The 20,173-nt window shown below is 38.7% G+C and overlaps 1 protein-coding gene and 1 pseudogene across 2 annotated transcripts in view; one reads left to right on the top strand and one right to left on the bottom strand.

Annotated features, from left to right (window-relative positions):
• The window catches only part of Slain2 (SLAIN motif family member 2), a 65,392-nt gene extending 46,791 nt beyond the window's left edge, over positions 1-18,601 (top strand). The window contains exons 7-9 of one of the 2 annotated variants that reach the window (XM_005359331.3): positions 5,534-5,611; positions 13,979-14,294; positions 15,478-18,601. In XM_005359331.3, coding sequence (XP_005359388.1) covers positions 5,534-5,611; positions 13,979-14,294; positions 15,478-15,544 — 461 coding nt within the window. In that variant the 3' untranslated portion in view covers positions 15,545-18,601. The remainder of the gene's footprint in view (positions 1-5,533; positions 5,612-13,978; positions 14,295-15,477) is intronic. The other variant, XM_005359332.2, reaches the window with a different exon arrangement.
• On the bottom strand, positions 10,356-10,456 carry LOC113457532 (annotated as a pseudogene).
• Positions 18,602-20,173: the final 1,572 nt, after the last annotated feature.

A 20,173-nucleotide genomic window follows, 5' to 3' on the forward strand; every position in this document is an offset into this window, starting at 1 on the left:
TTCCTTCCTTCTGGGTTTGTTTTGTTTTTCAAGACAGGGTTTCTCTGTGTAGCTTTGGAGCCATTCTGGAACTCGCTCAGTAGACCAGGCTAGCTTTGAACTCACAGAGATCCATCTGCCTCTGCCTCCCGAGTGCTGGGATTAAAGACGTGCGCAACTATCGCCTGTCCTAAAAGATGGCTTTTCTATTTAAGAGCCCTGGGTATACTTCCAGAGGACCCAAGTTCAATTCCCAGCTTCCACCTGACTGTTCATGACCATCTGTAACTCGACCTTGAGCACCAGATATGCACACAGTGCACAGATAATCATGCAAGCTAAACACCCTTAGGTTAAAAAAAATTTTAAGTTAAAGAAAAATAATAAACCAATCTAAAATAAACTGTTGTAATTACCTCGCTATAATATATAAATAACCTACCTATGGTTATACATCTTAACAAATGACAGGTTAGTGTTCAAACTGTGTTGATCCAGCTCAAGAGACTTGTTATATCCGTGGTTTATTACCAAGGTATAAACCAAAGATCATACAGAAATATTTCTTTTTTTTTTTCTGAGCTTGAAACTACATTTTAAAGCTATGTGGAAAATTGTTACTCAAGATTTATATGCCTTATTCCACTGGGTATATGCTGAAATGTTTTCTGTACAAATAAACTTTCATGTTCCACTTACTGAAGAGTTGATACTGTTTTTGCTTTAAGTGTTAAGATACTCATTGTGGTAGTAATAATTGGTATAGGAAACAGGAATTTATAAAATTTTAAAAATGAATTTAAAAGTAGAATTTCAAGTTTATTATCTTTGATTAGAGAATAGTGGGTTTTATGTCTTTAAACCCACAAATTAATTTGACACGTGAAAATAGCTTGTTTCTGGGGGCTTCCCCCTCAAATACTTACCCAGTAATGAAGAACAATCTACAGTATTAGTTAAATATGGCATGAACTCGTTTTGAGTGAGTCATAGTCCTCACATGCATTACAGCCATGCTCTTTATAGCATCTCTACATAGAGCTGAAATGTGCTCTTCGCCTTCAGGCATGCTATTCTATTTAGCTTCAGTTATTAAGGTCTGGATTTTTCAAAATTCTACATGATAAATCTCCAAACAGTTTCCTGTGTGGTAAAACCAACTCTGCCTAAATTCTCTCTCTATCCTCATCCCATTACTTAGACTATTTTAGCATCCTAAAGCTTTATGGCAATGAACAGATTGGGAACCTAAGACTAAAATAATACACCTATTAACATACCAACAGAAAAATGTATACTAAAGGTTTTTTTTTATAATTACCTGCCTTCTTTAGTAAATAGAATTGCCATTATATAAGTCACATTATTCTAGAATTACTTTTCGTTTCTTTCTAGTAGTTTTTAACTAAGGAAAAGGTATAGGGAAAACATAATAGTTTTCTAGTTATTAGTTCATTATATGGGAAATATTTGTGTAGTTTTGCAGAGTTTAATTTCAGCATTTGATAAATTATATAGGCAGAAGAGTTAGAACATCATTTTTTTAAAACTGTATATACTGGCTGGGCGGTGGTGGCACACGCCTTTACTCCCAGCACTTGGGAGGCAAAGGCAAGTGGATCTCTGAGCTGGAGGCCAGCCTGGTCTAGAGAGTGAGTTCCAGGACAACCAACAATCAGGGCTGTTACAAAGAGAAACCCTGTCATGAAAAACCACAACGAGAACTGTATCTACTTGTTCTCTCTAACATTTGCAGCTACAGTAATACTCACTTATAACTACAAATGTGTTTAGAAAATGGAAATCCAGAATATTAACAAGCTTAAAACTTAAGTATACTGTACAAATTTAGATTTTTGTTTAAAGTTAATACATCACAATTTTTTAAAGGTTATCTATTGTTTTACATATTTTTAATAAAATGTGTAATTGTGCTTTATATATGTGTAGTTATATAATATAAAGTTTTCATAATTTTTACTTTAATATATACTTTAATCAAATAAGTTAGAAAGTATATGTAAAAATGTAGCAACAATTTTTATGTATTTTACATAAGGAATTGGTACATTTCACTATAAATTCCAGTTATTAATTTAATAGATGTTTGATTTTCTTTTAAATCTTTCTTCAGCTATGAATGGTAAAGCTTTGGTTTTCACTTGCTGGTATGCATGAGACTAACTTTGCAAGGCTGCTGATTTCTACCCTCTGGACCACTTCTTTTGCCTTGTCACTATGCCAGTCACTATTCTTATATGCTTATTTGCTATGGCTGCATTATTGTGGATGCTGGCATTCAAATATGGGCATTATAACAGTGCTAATATATTTTTAATATTGATACTTGTAAAATGTGAGTAACTTAAAAAGTTTAAGAAAACCAGAGCATTTTCTCAGTTTCTTCAACTAAAGGGAGAGGTGTTATCAGAGGCAGAAGTTTTCAAAAGGATAATAACTTACTTCCTAACATTACCAGAGTATGGGCTTAGTTTAGTTTTCAGAAAAATATAGTAAGTATTGGCTTATAAGAGACGAAAAGGAATAGATGAAAACCTCAAGACAATCTTTTTTTATATAGTAGAAGCTTGATTATTAATTTTAATGGCTAAGGTATTTTTACATGTATTGTAGCATTTGAGCTTCCCAAATACACATTTGTTTTTGCAGAGAGCAGGGTTCCATGTAGTCAAGTTAATTATGCAGGACCGCCTATCTAGAGTTTGACCCAACTGAAACCAAAGTACTTTCCCCAGCACTTCCCACTACTGTCTGCAGACGCTCCCAGGCTAATTTGCATGCGTAGGCATCTGGGGAAACTCTCTTGGATGGTTCTATTGGGACATGATTTGAGATTGAACTGTAGATAATTTGCTCAATACAGGAACAGTTTTACATGGACTCAGAGTATACCCCAGAGGAGTTATATAGGACTAATACTGTGCTCTGTTCCACTCACTTACGGAGTATCTGGGTGGTTGATAACCTTTATGTAGCCTCCTAAGGTCCACAAGGAAGGAATTTCTTCAAGGTTTTACCTACTACACTAATATTCTTCATTTTTGCATTATTTTAAAACATAAGTTAAAATATATACTATTATATGCAATACTTATATAAAGGACCATCAGTTTAATAAGTAATACTGGATCAGTTACCTTAATCAAAAAAAATTTTAGAATTGTGGTGATTTGGGGCCTTTATCACTAGGCATTTTGATTGAATACATCTTAGAGGCTTAGACTCTCATTGTGTCTCAGTTGATTTTTAGGCAAATGCAAATTTAATATAACTTTAAATCTCTACATTTTGACAGTTGTTAGTCACTGTGATTATTCAGGAGAAATGGTTGAGTATATGTGATAGTCCAAGCACTGAGAATTTATATGTCAGATAGCCTAGGAATGGGAAGCCAGAGCTGCCATGGAAGCAGGAGAGACATCAAACTCAGCATGGAGGCCTGATGACCTGAGTTCAGCAACCTTGGGACCCGTGTGGTGGAAGGAGAGAAATGACTCCTGCAAGTTGTCCTCTGACATACATTTGCCATGGCATGCCTTATGTGGTCATGTACACACACAATTAAGATTTTTAATTTTAGAAGTAAGATAGAAAAAATATTGGCTTATAGTTTGCCAACAATAATCCTTTGCTTTTCCTTTGTGGTTCTTTACAACTGAGCCTCCTTCTGTTCTTTAAACACTTGGCATGCCCAGTCTCAGCATTCTCTACTGTTGCTTCTTCCTCCCTCTGGAATGCCTTCTCCAGACCCCACACAACTCTTCCCACTCTTCACTGATCTCCGAGTAGATATCCTCTTTTAAAAGTCTTTATGGATTACCTGTGTATAATTGCAACTCCAGTCTTCTCCCCATCCTCCTTTCCTGCCTTGTGGCCATCCCTGTCTGGAAGGCTAGATATTTGCTACTTTATTGTCATTCTCCCCTTTACTACATATTCCATAAAAATATTTTTTTCTTTCCTAAATAATTTCATAAGAATAAGAAAAGTTCTTAGCTGGCTCCTGAAGCTGTTTTACCCAAACATGGTACCTGGGATACTCCTGTTTGTATAAATGAAAATCAAGATGTATGAATGGATCAGTGGGTGGATGGATGGCTGCCAGGCAGGCAGGCAGGAAGGAAGGAAGGAAGGAAGGAAGGAAGGAAGGAAGGAAGGAAAAGAAATATGGATGACAGAACATGTGAGCAAATAGATAGGTGAATAGTATCTTATAATGTTGTGGTTATAGGTATAAAGTAACAGCTTTTTCTCCCCCAAGTCTGGAGAAGTTTTTGCTTATTTGCCTGACCATGTTTGAGTTACATTGGCATCAAATACAATGTCACTACAGTAAGGTTTGCAGTACTGCAAAATTAAAAGTCAGCCACAGTTTCTTAAAGTTGATTATCTCAGGGAAATAGTAGTGTTTTGGCTCTGATAGAGATAACAGACTTTACCTTTCTCTCTGGTGTTGCATCCAGTATCCTTTTACTACCCGATGATCTTTTTTATGATGACCTTTTGTCCTACATAGACTTGGAGGAATAGAACATTGGTGTTTTTGTTATTTGTTTTTATTTTTTGGATATAATTCCTAAGGTGTAGAAAGCCTATCTTTGTACACATCCTACAAGACTAAAAGATGGCGATTTCGAACTACTTAACTAGGTGACTAGAATGGGACTGGAGCAGAGTGACTCTGCATTGCAGTAGTTGGCCTCTTCACTCTGCACAGTGCTGGGCTGTCTTACATGCCAGTTTTGGAAGTTTCAGTGTAGTCAATAGACTGGAAGTTTGAGAAAAGTGACTTGCAGTTCTCCTTGATCACATTACAAAGCAGATGTCCTAACTCATGTAGACCCCCCTCAACATGCACTCACACTCGCACAAACACGCATACACACATACAAACATGCATGCATAGGCTATAGGCCCTCAGACCAGACATGCTACTATCCTGTCTGAGGTACAAATTAGTTGGATTTTCCATCAAGGTAACATTGAACACATTAAAGCTGCCAGGTTGTGCAAGGACTTGCCTGGTTCTGAGTTTTCTTCTCCTTTTTGAGAATGGAAATTCCTGTTTGATTTTGGAGCAGTAAATCTACCAATAATTGCTTTGCCAAAATGTGCTCTTTTTTTTTTTTTGCATCAAACGAGTACTGTGTTTATTTTCTATTCTGCGTGCTTATATTCATCACTTTTATCATTGTGTTTATATTCTTTGCATCTGTAGCATGTTTGCTGGTAGCTTGTTTTCTCTTTGATGTTCCGGCCAATTGACATATTAGAGTTTTTTTTTTATCTACCAAAAAAAAAACCTTACCCTAAAAATATGCAATGGCACTAAGATTTCTGCCCCTTTTCTTTTCCAACTCAATGCACGAAGCATCACTTAAAGATCTTGCACTTCTGGAGTTCTAATGCATTTACCTCAATGGTTTCTGTTCCTTGATAGCTTTTAAATTTCATTAAGTGTTCAAGTTTACAGAAGCTGTAGCCTTTACCTTGTTCTTCCTGGCAAATATTACACTTCCTTGTTTTTCAACAGCTTCTCAAAGGCTGAAAAATTTGCCTCGTACTTCCCTCAAAGCCAAACAGTTGCTTCCAACTTCATCTACAAAAAGAGGTAACTACAGCCTCTGCTTGAGTTTAAATTTCAGCAAGTAATGTAGATCAATCTTTCACCTTCTGGATTTCTGAGTCAATGGTGCCTATAAGCACATTTCAGTTTGTTTGTTTTTCTTAATAAAATAATGCAGATTAATTCCCTGTTGTGGATAATTGCAGAAGAAACCTATTTTCTTCAGAGGTATGTATTGAATTGTTATGAAAGGATTAAATGACAATTTATCATTTTTCCTACTAATCTAAAATCAAAGATATATTATTTTAAATTAATGAGAATTGGACAAATAGGTACTATAAATGTCACACATTCTATTAATATTTTCCCTCAAATATTGGTCTTTGGGTTTAGCTATCTGTGGTTAGATAAGAAGGGGAGAAGTTTGCATTAGAAGCTGATTGAAGTTAAGACTCAAGTCTTTTTGGTTAGTGAATACATTTGGAAGACTTAGTATATAAGTGGTAGCTTTTGTTAGAACAGAATGCTAAAGAAATATATGAAAGTTGGGCACTAAGTCTAGACAATAATCGGTTCCTTATGATTGCGTGTATTGGTAGATAGAGGACAAAAGAATTAAGAAAACAGTGATGTAGAATAGACTTGTAGTCCTGAGAATAAACAGATGTCTCAGAATGGGACAGAACAAACAGAAGCAGTGGGGAAAGATATCTCCCTCCCTATTGAGAGTAAGAAAATTTGAGGAAAGAGGAATTTTGATGTTTGATTTTTAAAAAAATAAAGATGTGGTTAGTATGATTGCAAAACACTGTATTCTTTTAAACAGGTTTAAGTATGTTAACAATGAGTTAGTGTGTGATTGTGACTCCGCAATGACAGTGGGAGAACCTACATAGGACCAAACTAGGCTCTCTGACAGTTGTGTGGCTTAGGCAGTTTGTGGGGCCTCTGGCAGTGGGACCAAGATTTATCCCTAGTGCTTGAACTGCCTTTTTGGAGCCCATTCTCTTTGGAGGGATACCTTGCTCAGCCTAAATGTGTAGGGGAGGGCCTTGGTCCTGCCTCAAAGTGAAATGCCAGACAAAATTTTTTGATTCCCCATGGGAAGCCTTACCTTCTCTGAGGAGTGGGTGGGGGAGGTGAGGGAGTGGAAACTGGGATTGGTTTGTAAGATGAGAAAAGATTGTTTTAAAAATAAAACTTAAAAAATATTAGAATCTGTAGGAAAGAAAATAGTCAAATAGTAGCATAGGGTGCATGCTTAATGTGCTACGTGCTAGATACTCAGATACACCTGCCGTGTGGTACCACAGTCAGGAAGAACACGCTGTGTAGGGCTAGTTCTTTAGAGTGAGAAGATGATTTGGGGCTTTAGGAAAGGCATCCTATTATCTAATAAGCAAAAAGGAAGTAAAGCATACTCAGAGTCTCTGGCGCTGCTGTGAACAATATTTATATCATGATAACATAAATATAGCTGAGATTTAAGCAATAATTACAGTATAGCTTTATTGACAGAAAAGGAATTCCTAGGAGGTTGAGGTAAAAAACAGCAAGAAAGTTAGATCACATTTACTTTCTGAGAAAGACAGTAGTTGAAATCTAAAACTGATGACTGGAAACGTCTCAGAAGTGAAGAGCACGAGCTGGTTAGGCTTCCAGAAGACCTAAGCTCAGCTCCCAGAACCCAGCACCCATTCAGGTAGCTCTAGAGATCCAGTGCCCTCTTCTGGCCTCTACAGGTGCACACACACACATGCATACCTACACACAGATACATACAATTAGTTTTAAGAAAAAAACAAAAAACCCTTTTATAAGAATGAAAGCTATTGGTTCAAACCAATGATACACAAATATTGCTAGAAAAACAAAGATAAATATGGGAAGGGGGGGGGACTAAGAATCTCCTTGCTTATTGAAATACTGTTTACTAAAGTCAGCCTTGGTGTCCTAGTGGATGATTGGATCTTTGGACATGTGACCACAATGAGATGCATGCAGCTCTTAGTAGGATGAAATCCCATGATTTGTACAACATGGATGAACCTTAAGGCTCTTGTGTTATATATAATGACCCAGACACATAGAATATTTTAATCATCTCACTAATGTGTATTCTCAAATAATAGAAAGTAACATATGGATATCTGAGATGAAGAGTGGAAGGAAAGTGGGGATGCCAGTGGGTACAAAGTTACAAGTGAACAGGAAAAAGTAAATAGTACTCTTCGTAGTAAGATAAACTATACTAAATACTTCAAAATATCTAGGGAGGCATTGAATTCTCTTACTGCAGGCAATAAATGTCTGAGGCGACGGGTACGCCAACTCCCCTGACTTCATCATTGCACAATGTATATATTGAATGAAAACATTACTTTTTCCCCAGAAACATGTATACTTTTTTCTCTTTTTTTTTGAGATAGGGTTTCTTTTCTATGTAGTTCTGACTGTGGAACTCACTCTGTACGTCAGGCTAGCCTGAAACACCAGAGTTCCACCTGCCTCTGCCTCCTGAGTGCTAGGGTTAAAGGCATGTGCCACCATGCCTGGCTATACCATATTTTTAAAAAGAAAAAAAAAATACCTTATGGAATTGTTTGAGAACAGTGGGCTACTTTTCTGAGGTTTCCAGATTTTTGAAAACCTCTTGTTCGCCTCTAGCTAGTAAGGAAGGTGAAAACATGACATGACTAGGGGTTTGCTCAGGGTGGAGAGCTTGCTCACACTTATCAGGGAGGCTCTGGGTTTGATTCCCAGCACTAGAAAAAATAAATAAAAGCAAATTAATCTCAGTAGAGTAGTCGGGAAGAGGTACGTGACAAAAGGCATGTTATCCAAAAGAGCAGAGACTACTAACTAGACTACAATAAAAGAAGAACTGTTGCTTACTTAAATCTCCTTGTCTGGCACATCATTTTTTACTTTTGAATCAAGTAGCTTTGTGTAATTTTACATTTTTACGTAAAAATTTAATCTCATGAATTTTGTATTAAAAGACCAAAGCTTTTGACCAGATTTCTAAAGGATTACATAATTTTTGTGAATCCAAGCTCTTCAACTGCAAACAACCTATTCTTGCTTAGTGATCCAGGCTTTCGTATGTTGTGGTGTGGTGTGGGGGTTATCATTACACCCTTCTCTGTATTAGCTGTGTGTAATGTTAATATACCTGTAACCCCAACACTTGGAAGGTGGAAGCAGAAGGTGTGGGTTCAAGGCCAACCTCAATATGTAGTGAAATCCCATCTCAAAAACCAAGGGCTGGACATGTAGTCAGTGGTAAAGCACGTGACTAGCATGCTTAAGGGTGTGTGTTCAGTCCCCAGCACTGTAAAATACAGCACTGGTTCAATTACTGATGATCCTGAGTTTAGAACACCTCTAGATTCTGAGGCCAAAGCCCACTGCACCAAGAATAGCCACTTTTCTCTAAGGGCCTGGTGTCCAGTAATAAAACTGCTGTTACCCTTTTCTCCTGACTTCATTCAGATTGAAGGTGGCACTTTGTATCATTTCCTTCTTCTAGCATTTGAGTGGAAAAACTAACAACAAGTTCTTTTTTTTGTTGTTGTTGTTTTGTTTTTTTTGTTTTGTTTTGTTTTGTTTTTCGAGACAGGGTTTCTCTGTAGCTTTGGTGCCTGTCCTGGAACTAGCTCTTGTAGACCAGGCTGGCCTCAAACTCCCAGAGATCTGCCTGCCTCTGCCTCCAGAGTGCTGGGATTAAAGGCGTGCGCCACCACCGCCCGGCACAACAAATTCTTACTTTGGTCTGGGGAGTTGTTTCATTTCTGCTGTTCTTAAACATCTTTATATTGAGTTTAAAATTTATTTTTATGTGTGGTTTTTAACTTACTTGTTAAGTGTGAGTTTATGTGCACCATATGCACATAGGTGTCTTCAGAGGTTAGAGGGCATCATTATATCCTGCAGTTGGAGTTACAGGCAGTTGTGAACCACCTAATATGGTTGCTGGGAACCAAACCTGGATTCATTGCAAGAGCAGTAAACATTCTTAACTGCCGAGCCATCTTTCTCTTGGGCAGACTTTTAATGATCTTATTCCATTAGTTTTACATTGTTTCTGTTGAGAAATCCGATATTTTAATTCCTCTTCCCTCTTTCTCAAATACTTATTTTTATGTGTATGTCTGACCGCATGTATGTCTGTGCACCGTGTGCATGAGTACAGTGCTGTAGAAGGTGCTGGATCCTTCAGGCCTGGACAGTGTGAGCTGCCTCATGGTACTGGGAATCAAACCCATGGCCTCTGGAAGAGCCCATGTGTTACTCACCAAACCATCTCTCCAGTCCCTTTTTTTTTTTAAGTTTTCTTTATATGGATGTTTTGTCTACATGTATATATGTGTACTATGCGTATGCCTGGTACCTGTGAAAGCTAGAAGAGGGTCCTGTAAACTGCCATGTTGGGCCTGGAAACTGAACTCAGATCCTCTGCAAGAACAGCAAGTGTTTTAACCAGTGAACCATTTCCTTAGTGTTCCATTTTCCTGTTTTAAAAATTCTTTGTTAGAAGGCCCTCTATATTAATGTTATTAAAGCACATAGGAACTCAGAGACTGAGGCAGCGTGTGCAAAGCCTGCATTGCATGGTCTGTACCAGCTCCTCTGCATATATGTCATGGCTTCCTGCTGTGTGGTGCCTGAGTGTGTAATAAGTGGGTCGCTGTTCTTGGCCTTCACTTGTCTAACTCCAGTGTGATAGTTTTGTTTTATAAAATATTTTATTTTGAAAGGGTTTCATTTTATTATTGCTGTAAAGAAAATTAGGGAATGCTTCATGAATTTGCATGTCATCCTTGCTCAGGCCATACTGATCTCTGTATATGCCAATTTTGTAGTCTGTGCTGCTGAAGCAAGCACAGAAGCCTGTTCTTTCCTACTAAAGACAGAAAGGGAATGGTTCCATATGGGAGAGGAGGTGGAGAGGACCTGGAAGGAGTCATGGGGAGGGGAATCTGTAATCAGGACACATTGTGTAAGAAAAGAATCTGTTTTCAATAAAAGCAAAAGTTCGTTGTTGGCGCTCAGAAATCTGATGTTCCTAGTATAGAGATCCTGCTTTCTTCCTGTTTTCCCTTTCTGACGGGGGGCGGGGGGATGTTGTATGGTTGGGGTTTTTTGTCCATTTAAATATGTCTTTTTGTTCTATTTATGTGTACGTGTGCATGCATGCCTGTGTGCACATGTTCATGTCTGTGCTACAGCATGAGTGTGGAGGTAGAGGAAGCTTTGGGGAGTCGGTTCTCTCATTCAACCCTGGGTTCCAGGGATCAAACGCAGATTGTCAGGCTTAGCCTATCCACCATCTACCGGCCCTATGAGTTTTTATCAAATATAGGAGTTTTAGAGCCTTGTTCATACACATATAGTCTCTCCCCAATTCTGGTGCTCAGGTGCATGGACTAGAAGATACTAGTACTGGGCCTTGGCCCTCTTGTGAGTCTTCGGACGACTCTCCATGCTTTGGGTTGTCATTCCTAGTTTTTGGGCTTCTCCAGCATTTAGGTTGCTAGTAATCTCTTAACAGAATTGAGAATTGAGCATTTTGAGTACAAGTCTTCATCTTTAAAAAGTTCATGTGCTTTTCCTGAAAATTCGTTTCTCTCCTCCTTACATTTAAACAGTGTGTATCTTTGAGCCTCTGTGAGAGTTCTTGTAAAGTCCTTTCTGCTAGTTCAGTCTTCACAGTCTCTTCTTGGTCTGTTCCTTCTGACTTCCTTCCTGGCCTTCATTACTGTTTCCTTGCTCTTCTGTGGTTACGTATAGACAGTGGACAGTGTGGAAGTCTGCATTGTTCTGTGATATTGTATTTTTTAAATATTGTTGGACTTTAAGTAATTTTACTTCTTACAAATTAGTTTAAGCCTTTATAGTAGGGATCGATTATTTTCTCAAAGACCACATAGTAACTAGTTTAGTTTGTTTGTGGACATATGGTCTTTATTCCAACTTCTCAACCTCATTCTGCAACTCGAAATCCCCCACTAAGTATGTACAACTGGATGGGTGTGCTCCAGTAACCTTACAAAACTGGATTTGTTCTCGTGGAGAGCAGCTTTGGGACACATTTATTCAGATGTTTGTTTTAAAGCTTTGTTAGAGCAGATTCTGGGTATCTTATTCTAGGGCTGGGTGTCCAGACTCATATGGATGTCATTTCCCTGCTCCCTAGTTAAGACATGATCCTTTTAGAGGTATCCCCTGGCTGCCTTGACATCTTGATTTGACAAGATGTAGTTGGTTGAAACTCAAGGCACAGTAATTTTGTGTAGCTTTGCAAGCTTTCAGTTTATAGTGCTACAGCCCTGTGTCCACAGGCATGGAGCTTCACTCTGCAAATACTCAGCCCATGGTCTAGCCGGAGACTCAAGCAGACCCTAAGCTGAGCGCTGAAAGTCTTCTAAGCGCTCTCTCCTCTAAAGCACTGTCGCAGAGTTCTGACTTTGTCTTCTCTGCTCATAAGTTTGATCTGCCTGAGATACCCTCTCTAATCTATAGTTCAGAGAGAGTGTTCAGAACAACAAAAAGCTATAGGGCTTCAGTACTGTCTCATTTCATATTACTCTTAAAACCAACAGTCCAGGCCTCCTCCTTGCAGAAACCACTGTACTCAATGGTTCATGAACCTGTCCAGTCTTATAAGAGTCTAGCAGCAGGCTTATAGAGCCCTACTTAAGCTCTATTTCAGGCTGTCTTCTCCGTCTTGGTCTTAGAACTTCTGATCAGTCTTGGCAGGGAGGTTGAGACAGAGCAGAGCAGCTCCCATTGGGCGGCCAGAAACAGAGAAAGTTTTTGCTTTAGCTAGCTTCCTCCTTTTCCTTTTATGACATCCAGCAGGTCCCCCTCTTTGTCACACCCCCACCCCACATTTAGAGCCGTCTCCCTGCCTTACTTGATCCTCTCTGGAAACATTCTTACAAACACACCTAGAAGTCTGCTTCTCTAACCTTAAGTACTTCTCAGTCAAAGTTAGCCACATATCCTTTCTTTCTTCCCATTACTATAGTATATCTTAGTGTCACTCTGTCCTACAGACGAATTGATAGAAGTGGAGAAAACAAAATAGTATCGAATAACCCACTTCTGTGACCCAAGCTTTCTCTCCATTTGTACCCTCCTGAAACTAAGGGAGGAGTTTGAGAAAAGTGTTGTCTTTCTGCCTCTGGTCCACCCCCTACCTCCACCCTGCCTTACCTCTAATTTGATAAAAACATGTTAAGGTTGTATTTGAATTGTGTGTTGCTGTTCATGACCTTCTGAGGAAACTCTTTCAGAGGAGATGTGTTCAAACATGAAGAAGTAGAGAACAGTGGGTGTGTGTACCCCAAGAGATCTAAACTTAAGCTCAATGGGACTTACTGCCATTTTTAAATGTTTTTAAAACTTGACTTAGAGGGCTGGAGAGATGGCTTAGAGGTTAAGAGAACTGACTGCTGTTCCAGAGGTCCTGAGTTCAATTCCCAGCAACCACATGATGGCTCACACCCATCTATAATGAGATCTGGTGCCCAGAACACTATATATGTAAAATAAATAAATTAAAAAAAAAAAAAACACTTGACTTAGAAATCAATGCAGACTGTACATTTCATTTCATGTATCTGGCATTTGTTTTAATAAAAAAGCATTTTTCTTAGTAGACTTGGCATTTTATGACTTCATAGAGTCACATGCTCCTGGACTGCATGCGCGTGTATATCAGAACAACTTTCAGGAATTACTTCTCTCATTTTGTCACGGGTTCCAGGGATCCAGTTCCAGTTGTCATATGTATGTGGCAAGCATCGTGACCCACTAAATCATCTCAGTGCCTCTAGAGCTAACTTTTACACTAATAGTAACTGTTAATTCCGTATTCTTAATTATACTGAAGACATGTTTTTGAGGCTACAGCCATCCGATTTATGTTTACGTGTATAGTCAACCCTTACTTTTTCCTCTAGACAGCATCCAATGGTGTCTATTTCTTTTTAAATTACTTGTTGTGTTGCATGTGCAGGTGAACATCAGGCAATGGTGGGGTGGGGGTAGAGGTCAGAGGACAGCTTTGTCAAGTCCTACCTTTATATAGGTTCCTCAGACTGAGCTTGAGTTTCTAGGTATTTGTGGCAAGCCCCTTTAACCACTGAGCCATCTTTGCAGTCCCTATGGTGTCCACCCCCTCCTATTGTGGGATCCAAGATACGCTGCTTAATGTACTTTTTTCAAGGACAATTGTAACCTTCTGAAGTAACCTTTTTTCTATTCGCCCAGAGAAATCCTCTATGTGAGGCTCATAATTAGATGTTCTAGTGCTCAATTGTCACGGTAACAAAGCAGTAACTTTGCTGGTGCTTGGTTCCCTCTGGAAACACTGGTTTTCCTTTGCTGTTCTGCATGCAGTACCTTCTCCAGGCAAGTTCCGCTCCCCCGCAGCACCATCACCGTTGGCTCTTCGGCAGCCAGTGAAAGCATTTAGTAACCATGGCTCTGGTTCTGGTGGCCAAGAAACTACACAGTTCACACAAACCACCTCCTCACCTGGACCTCCCGTGGTGCAGAACACAGGCCCAGCAAACCCTTCCAGCAATATCAACAGCGCCACTCTGACCAGACCTGCAGGGACAACTACAATGAGGAGTGGCCTGCCCCGGCCGAGCGCCCCTTCTGCGGGGGGCATACCAGTGCCTCGCAGCAAGCTTGCACAGCCTGTTCGCAGGTAAGCAGTAAATGTGCTCAGCACACTTGAGCCTGTGGAAGTCAGTACTGAATGTGGGGACTCATGGTGGCTCCCCCCACCTTAGGACAGTTTCAGTAAAGCATTACCTCCTTGTTCTGAACAAGTCTTCAGTTGGACATAATACTCTCTTGTTTCAGATTAATTTTATTCAAATGCCTAACAAGATTAAGCATCTCGGGAAACTCCTAGGACAAAGTTGTTAAAGACACTTGAGTTTGTTGTGATATTTGTTCATTTGGGGAATGACAGCGAAAAAGATGAGAGAAGCACAAGGGGATTGAAAAACTTGTGCCTGCACTGAGCAGCTGCTTTTCACACTGGCATAATTCAGAATTGTCTATGGAGTGTTTATAAATGGAGACCCAACCATTTGAGCTTCTACCTCAAAAGATTCTAAGCCTCTCCCCCCATTTTGTTGCTTAATCTTGAAATGATTCTGATCCCAGCCACATGATCTCTACCCTTCTAGAAGGGGATTAGCACCATCAGTAAAGAGAGACATCAGCTATCACCAAAGTTTCTTTTCTTGAAACAAAGACGTTCCAATCTTGTATTTAAACTTTACTCTGTACTTGCTATATCTTAATATAAATACAGTTTCAGATCTAGTGGAACGCAATGGTTTTGTATTGTGCACTGTACTAAATAACTCCTGACCTTGTCTAGCTGTCACAGTAGTGAGTTCTTATAGACAAATTTAGTAAAACTAAGTCATTTTTGTGAAGACATGCAACTACTAAGACCGTCGGTTACAAGTTTATCTGACTTCAAAACCCTTTCCCTGGTGCCCACACTTCCGGCCACTCTGGTGGTGGTGGTGGTGGTGGTGGTGGTGGCACTAACCTGAGTTGTCACAGTCGTCATTTCATCCCACAAGACAGTAGATTAGACTGAGACTTCCTTTTCCCTCACTTTAATTCTACAGCTACATTAACAGAAAAGGAGAGGGATCATCTTGGATGTAGTAAAATTCTGAAAGCTGTGAAGATGCTGAGCAAGGAAAGATTGTTCTGAAAGTCGTTTAGAGCCATGGTCTCATAGCTCCCTGAATAGTCCTCATGGGACACGGTGTTACCTGAAAAGTAATGAGACATGTAACAGAATGTATGTAGTATTTTGTATAAACATTTTTTTAAAAGATCATAAATTTCCTTTATTTCAGATCCTTGCCAGCTCCTAAGACCTATGGTAGTATGAAAGATGACAGTTGGAAAGATGGCTGTTACTGAGCAGCAGAGACAAGAACGCAGAGGTCCACAGCTTCATGAACACCCCTTCACCAGACTGAAACCAACTTTTCTATGCAGACTCTGCAGATAGGACTCTTGGGGTTGTAAAACCCCAGCCCTCTCTGTCTAAAATAGCACAACTGGCAGAGATGACGAAGCAGCACTTTAATACCATGTAACATCGGATGTGTTTGGTAATCATGCAATCGCTCTCCATGGAGTCACTCTTAGTTTTGTTCACTAGAAACACGGTTTATTTTTTATTATTTGACAGAGGCCACTATCTGGGCAAATACCTAATGGATGCCAAAGAGAAATGCCCATTTGTAAAGAGAGTACCTTTGTACATGGGAAGGTGGTGAATTCAGGCTGCCCAAAACGTCACATTCAACCTACTTTACTGTATCAATAAATATTGTATTAACAAGAACTAATATTCTGACTAGTTAAATTGTTTTATTAGTCCTTCAGGATAGAGTAAATTATAAAGATTGGGAGGGAGAAAGGAAAGGAAAGACTTGAGCTAAAGACTTAAAACATGCTACCTGTCTTTAAGAGAGTTGTATAAATTACTTTTACAGGCTCATTGGAAAAATTATCAGTCTTTTAAATGTTATGTTTTAGACGTAGTCACATACAGCCACCACCAAATGGCGTCACCGTGCAGGCCCACTGCATTGCGTCAACATCTCAGACTTTTGTGTGCTTGTTTTGATTGCCAAAAGGGCTTACTATCAGTTGCACAATCTCTCTAAACTTTACAGTTCCTGGCTCAGGAAAGGTGGCTTTTGCTACTGAAGCCCATTTACTCACACGCTGTTTTCTGTCACAGAACTAAGCGATCTTGTTTCCATTAACCAGGTTTCTATGATGTGAAAGAACAAGTTGTATGTGTTTTTATTCTTTATAAAACACCACCTCAGAGCTTACAACCCGGAATAAAACCATACCGCAAGAGGAGGGGAAATCTATGCATTTAACTACAAATATCTCTGGTGATGACGGTTGTGTTGTTGCTCTTAAGTGGCAAAACGGTCTGTTATGTGGTTGTCGATCCACTTTAAGCTGAATAACTGTATGAACTATCTTTTTAAAATACTGTCCCTTTTGACTTAGATTATGCCTTACATCAATGTTTGCATTGTTTGGTAAAAACCATCTGACTCTAATTTGCTAGATAACTTGCACTCTGTGGCATACGTGTGTATATATCCCCTTGAAGTCAACTGTTTCAGTTTTATTGGATTATTACCAAACTAACTTGAGCTGACTTCTCATTTTTGATAATGAGGTCTGTTTTTTAAATACTTAATCTGGACAGATCTAAAATATTGGCAGTTGGGTCACATAAAGGTGGAGGGATGTGAGCACGTTTCCTGTAAGTTGGAAGTAGAAATGGAGGGGAAGCTTCCTGCTCAGGAAAGCATCAAGTTAATGGTAACAAAGACCCAGGCTGCCAGGGCTGACGCTGGACCAGCAAGGAGACCTTGAGCTAGCTAGCACAAGTAGCTGTCCTTGCCGGGAGCTGGAGTGTAGAGTGGAAGAACTTGTATCCTTGCATTTGAAGGTGGTGAGGGGAAAGGAGGGGTTATCCATAATGATGAACTAGATCTAGAACTGTTGCTTCTCAGAGGAGGAGGAAACAGGTGCTTTGGTGGGGAGTGTCTCGTGTAGATCTAAGGAACAAAGAAGTAGCTGCTGTCTGGAGTCACATGTACACAGACAGGTCTCTGTTTCAGTGTGACATTTCAAAAAATAATAAATGCTGCAATCTAATAATCTAAAAACTTTTTAATGAACCATCTATTACATTTTTAAGTTAGATAATCAGTTTCAAAAGGAATATTCAGGTTATTTAATGTTGTTTTTAAATGGCTGCATCAGAAAAAATATCTATTTTTTTTTAATTAAACTATTTCATCACTTGTTTAAAATTGTATTTGGGATCTGAGTTTGGTGATATTATTTTACTTGCTGCTGTACTACCACAGACTATTGACTTTTAGTTTCCTAAAGAGAAAAATGGCCTTTTTACTAGAAAGCCTTTGCATATTGCCAGTTTTTCTGTTTGGGAAAAATCTAAGGATTTACTGTGGTTAGTCATACAGAAAAAAAATGTGGATTTGATAAACTAGTGCCTATGATTTTAACTTATGTTTGATATATAGTAGTAAGGGGTTATGAATGTTGATTATTTTGTGCCAACAGCCCAGAATTGTCACTTATATGTCAGCAGAAAACTATGACCTCTGCTTCCAAAGTTATTTAATTTTCTCAGTGTTTGGATGTTATTTTTTGTAAGTGTGTTAATAAAAGTGTAAAGAATTGGAAAAATATAAATATTCTTAAGCATTTGCTGGATCATTTTTCTACAAAACTTGTTTGTATATTATAAAACCCTCGGAAGCGTTGACTTCTCAGTTTTCATACCCTGGAAATCACATTTTGTAAAACTGGGACCATTCATAATTGTCAAGATACTTTTTTAAATTATCTCAGAACATCGCTTTTATAAAAAGTTTTTTTGAAAGCAAAGAAAATTAAATACATATGTGGCCCCAGGTGTTTGTATAACTAGGATGGTTAGACTATGTATGTTTCAATTGACAATTCACTGTACAGGTGTTCAGTTTTGACAGTACGATGCATGGTCCGTTTAGATCACATAAAGTTTGATTTACAAACATTTCTATAGCCGAACTTGTAATATGTGGTTGCCTCCTTAATAAACAGCCTGACCATAATGTTTATATTAAATTTATATTCATTTTCAAGTGTTTTATTAATTTCTGAATATGGGAAGAGTCCTTTTCTTCCCCTCCTCCACCCCATTGCCTCCAGTTGGTCTTAATAAATTTCTCAGTCTTTTTTTAAACACACAGACTCTAATCTTATTGCCCTTTCAGGTCCTGACTAGAAATCTAGGGTTGGGTCACTACAGTCTCTCTCTCCTTGTTTCGTATTTGAATCATTTGGAGTGATCTCAGTTTATATTGGGTTTGTTCTTGGAGCTTTTCATTGGCTCTGAATTGATCTGTAGCTAGAGGAGCATCTGTAAAGCAAACAGGAGCTGTTATCTGGGGTTTCCAACAGGAAAAGCCCATGCATTGCTAAACTGCGTAGTTTAGCTGAGCATGTGACTCTTGTGGCTGGAACAGTGGAGGCTCGTGAGAGCAGTGAGTTCTGCTTGTTGTGTTAGGAGGTACTTGCACTTGCGTTACAGTTTGTCTTACTGATGACACAGAAGAATAGTACCCCATACTGGAAGTCCTCTCCCTAGGCAGCTTAAAGAACCACTTGAATTGTCGGTATGCTTATGTCAGTTATGAATGAGAAGTTTATCTAAGCCATGTATGTCTCCAGCATGAAGACCTACGTGGAGGCTCTTAAGAAATATTTACTGTAGTAGTGTTTATTTGAAAGACAGGCAAATAGCACAGACCTGCTATCCTAGTACTGAAACAAATTGTGAGTTCAAGGTCAGTCTGGACTACACATAGTGATGCTGTCTCAAAACAGGAAAGGCCTACTTAGACTAAAGGTTAGAGAAGACAACATAGTGGGAGGGAATAGTCCTAAGAAATCTAGGTGGGCTAAAAAAAGACAGATTACTCATGGCTGTATTTACCACAAATTACTTAAGACTATGCGAACTACATACGAATTCAAACCAATTCTCGTCTACTTTAGGTCTTTTTAGGAAAGATTGATCAACAGTTAACTAAATTACAGCTAAAGGGACCTAAATTCTTCTGTTCTGCACACTAGACTGAATTTCATAGTCAACAGTAATGTATGTCTCAATAACTGGAAGAGCTATATTGAATATTCTCATAAGAAAATTATAATATGCTAAATATTCGATTATAAATTATATACATGCATCAAAACATACCTTAAGCCCTCGACTTATATAGTTGTCAATTACTAACAAATGGATTACAATAAAAAGGAAAATTTATTTTATGAGTTTTTAAAAGTAATATATACCTGTTGCTTTAATAAAACATTAATTATAAAATCAAATGACTGTCTATAGTTCTACAATTCAGAAATTAATATTGAAGCCTTTACCAAACATGGTTATAAAATACAAAACTGAAGGGTAGAAAGTTTTCATTTAAAATGAGAACATTTTTCTCATTTAAGATTCGGAGTGCACTTGCTAGGATATGACTCGCTGCTGTGGAGAGTGGCGTGTATCTCAGTTTCTCCCTGTGACATCCTTGTGCACATTACTTATTGCTGAAACAGATTTGCTCTTATAAACATAGAAATTAGAATACAGCGAATCAGAAGGGAAATTCGATCACATTGGTATTTAACTCGATCTTAGGAATTGGGGGCTATTTGTTTTCTGTCTGTGGAACTGGGATCAGTCATGCTCGACAGTTGCCACTGGTGACTGCTGTGATTCACACACACTGCTCGTGTGAGGCTCTTGATTTCAGACATACGGGCAAATACTAATGTCTTTACTCCCAGACCAGGCTCCAAGCCATGATGACAGGATTGAATGCAGTGGTAGTTCTATAACAAAATCTCTGTGTGTGGTCTTCTCCTTCCACCTTAGTTTCTGAGATGAGGTCCCTCACTGAATGTGGAGCTTGATGATTGCACTACAGTAGG

This window comes from Microtus ochrogaster, linkage group LG1 (genome assembly GCF_000317375.1).
Source record: "Microtus ochrogaster isolate Prairie Vole_2 linkage group LG1, MicOch1.0, whole genome shotgun sequence".
Lineage (NCBI taxonomy): Eukaryota > Metazoa > Chordata > Mammalia > Rodentia > Cricetidae > Microtus > Microtus ochrogaster.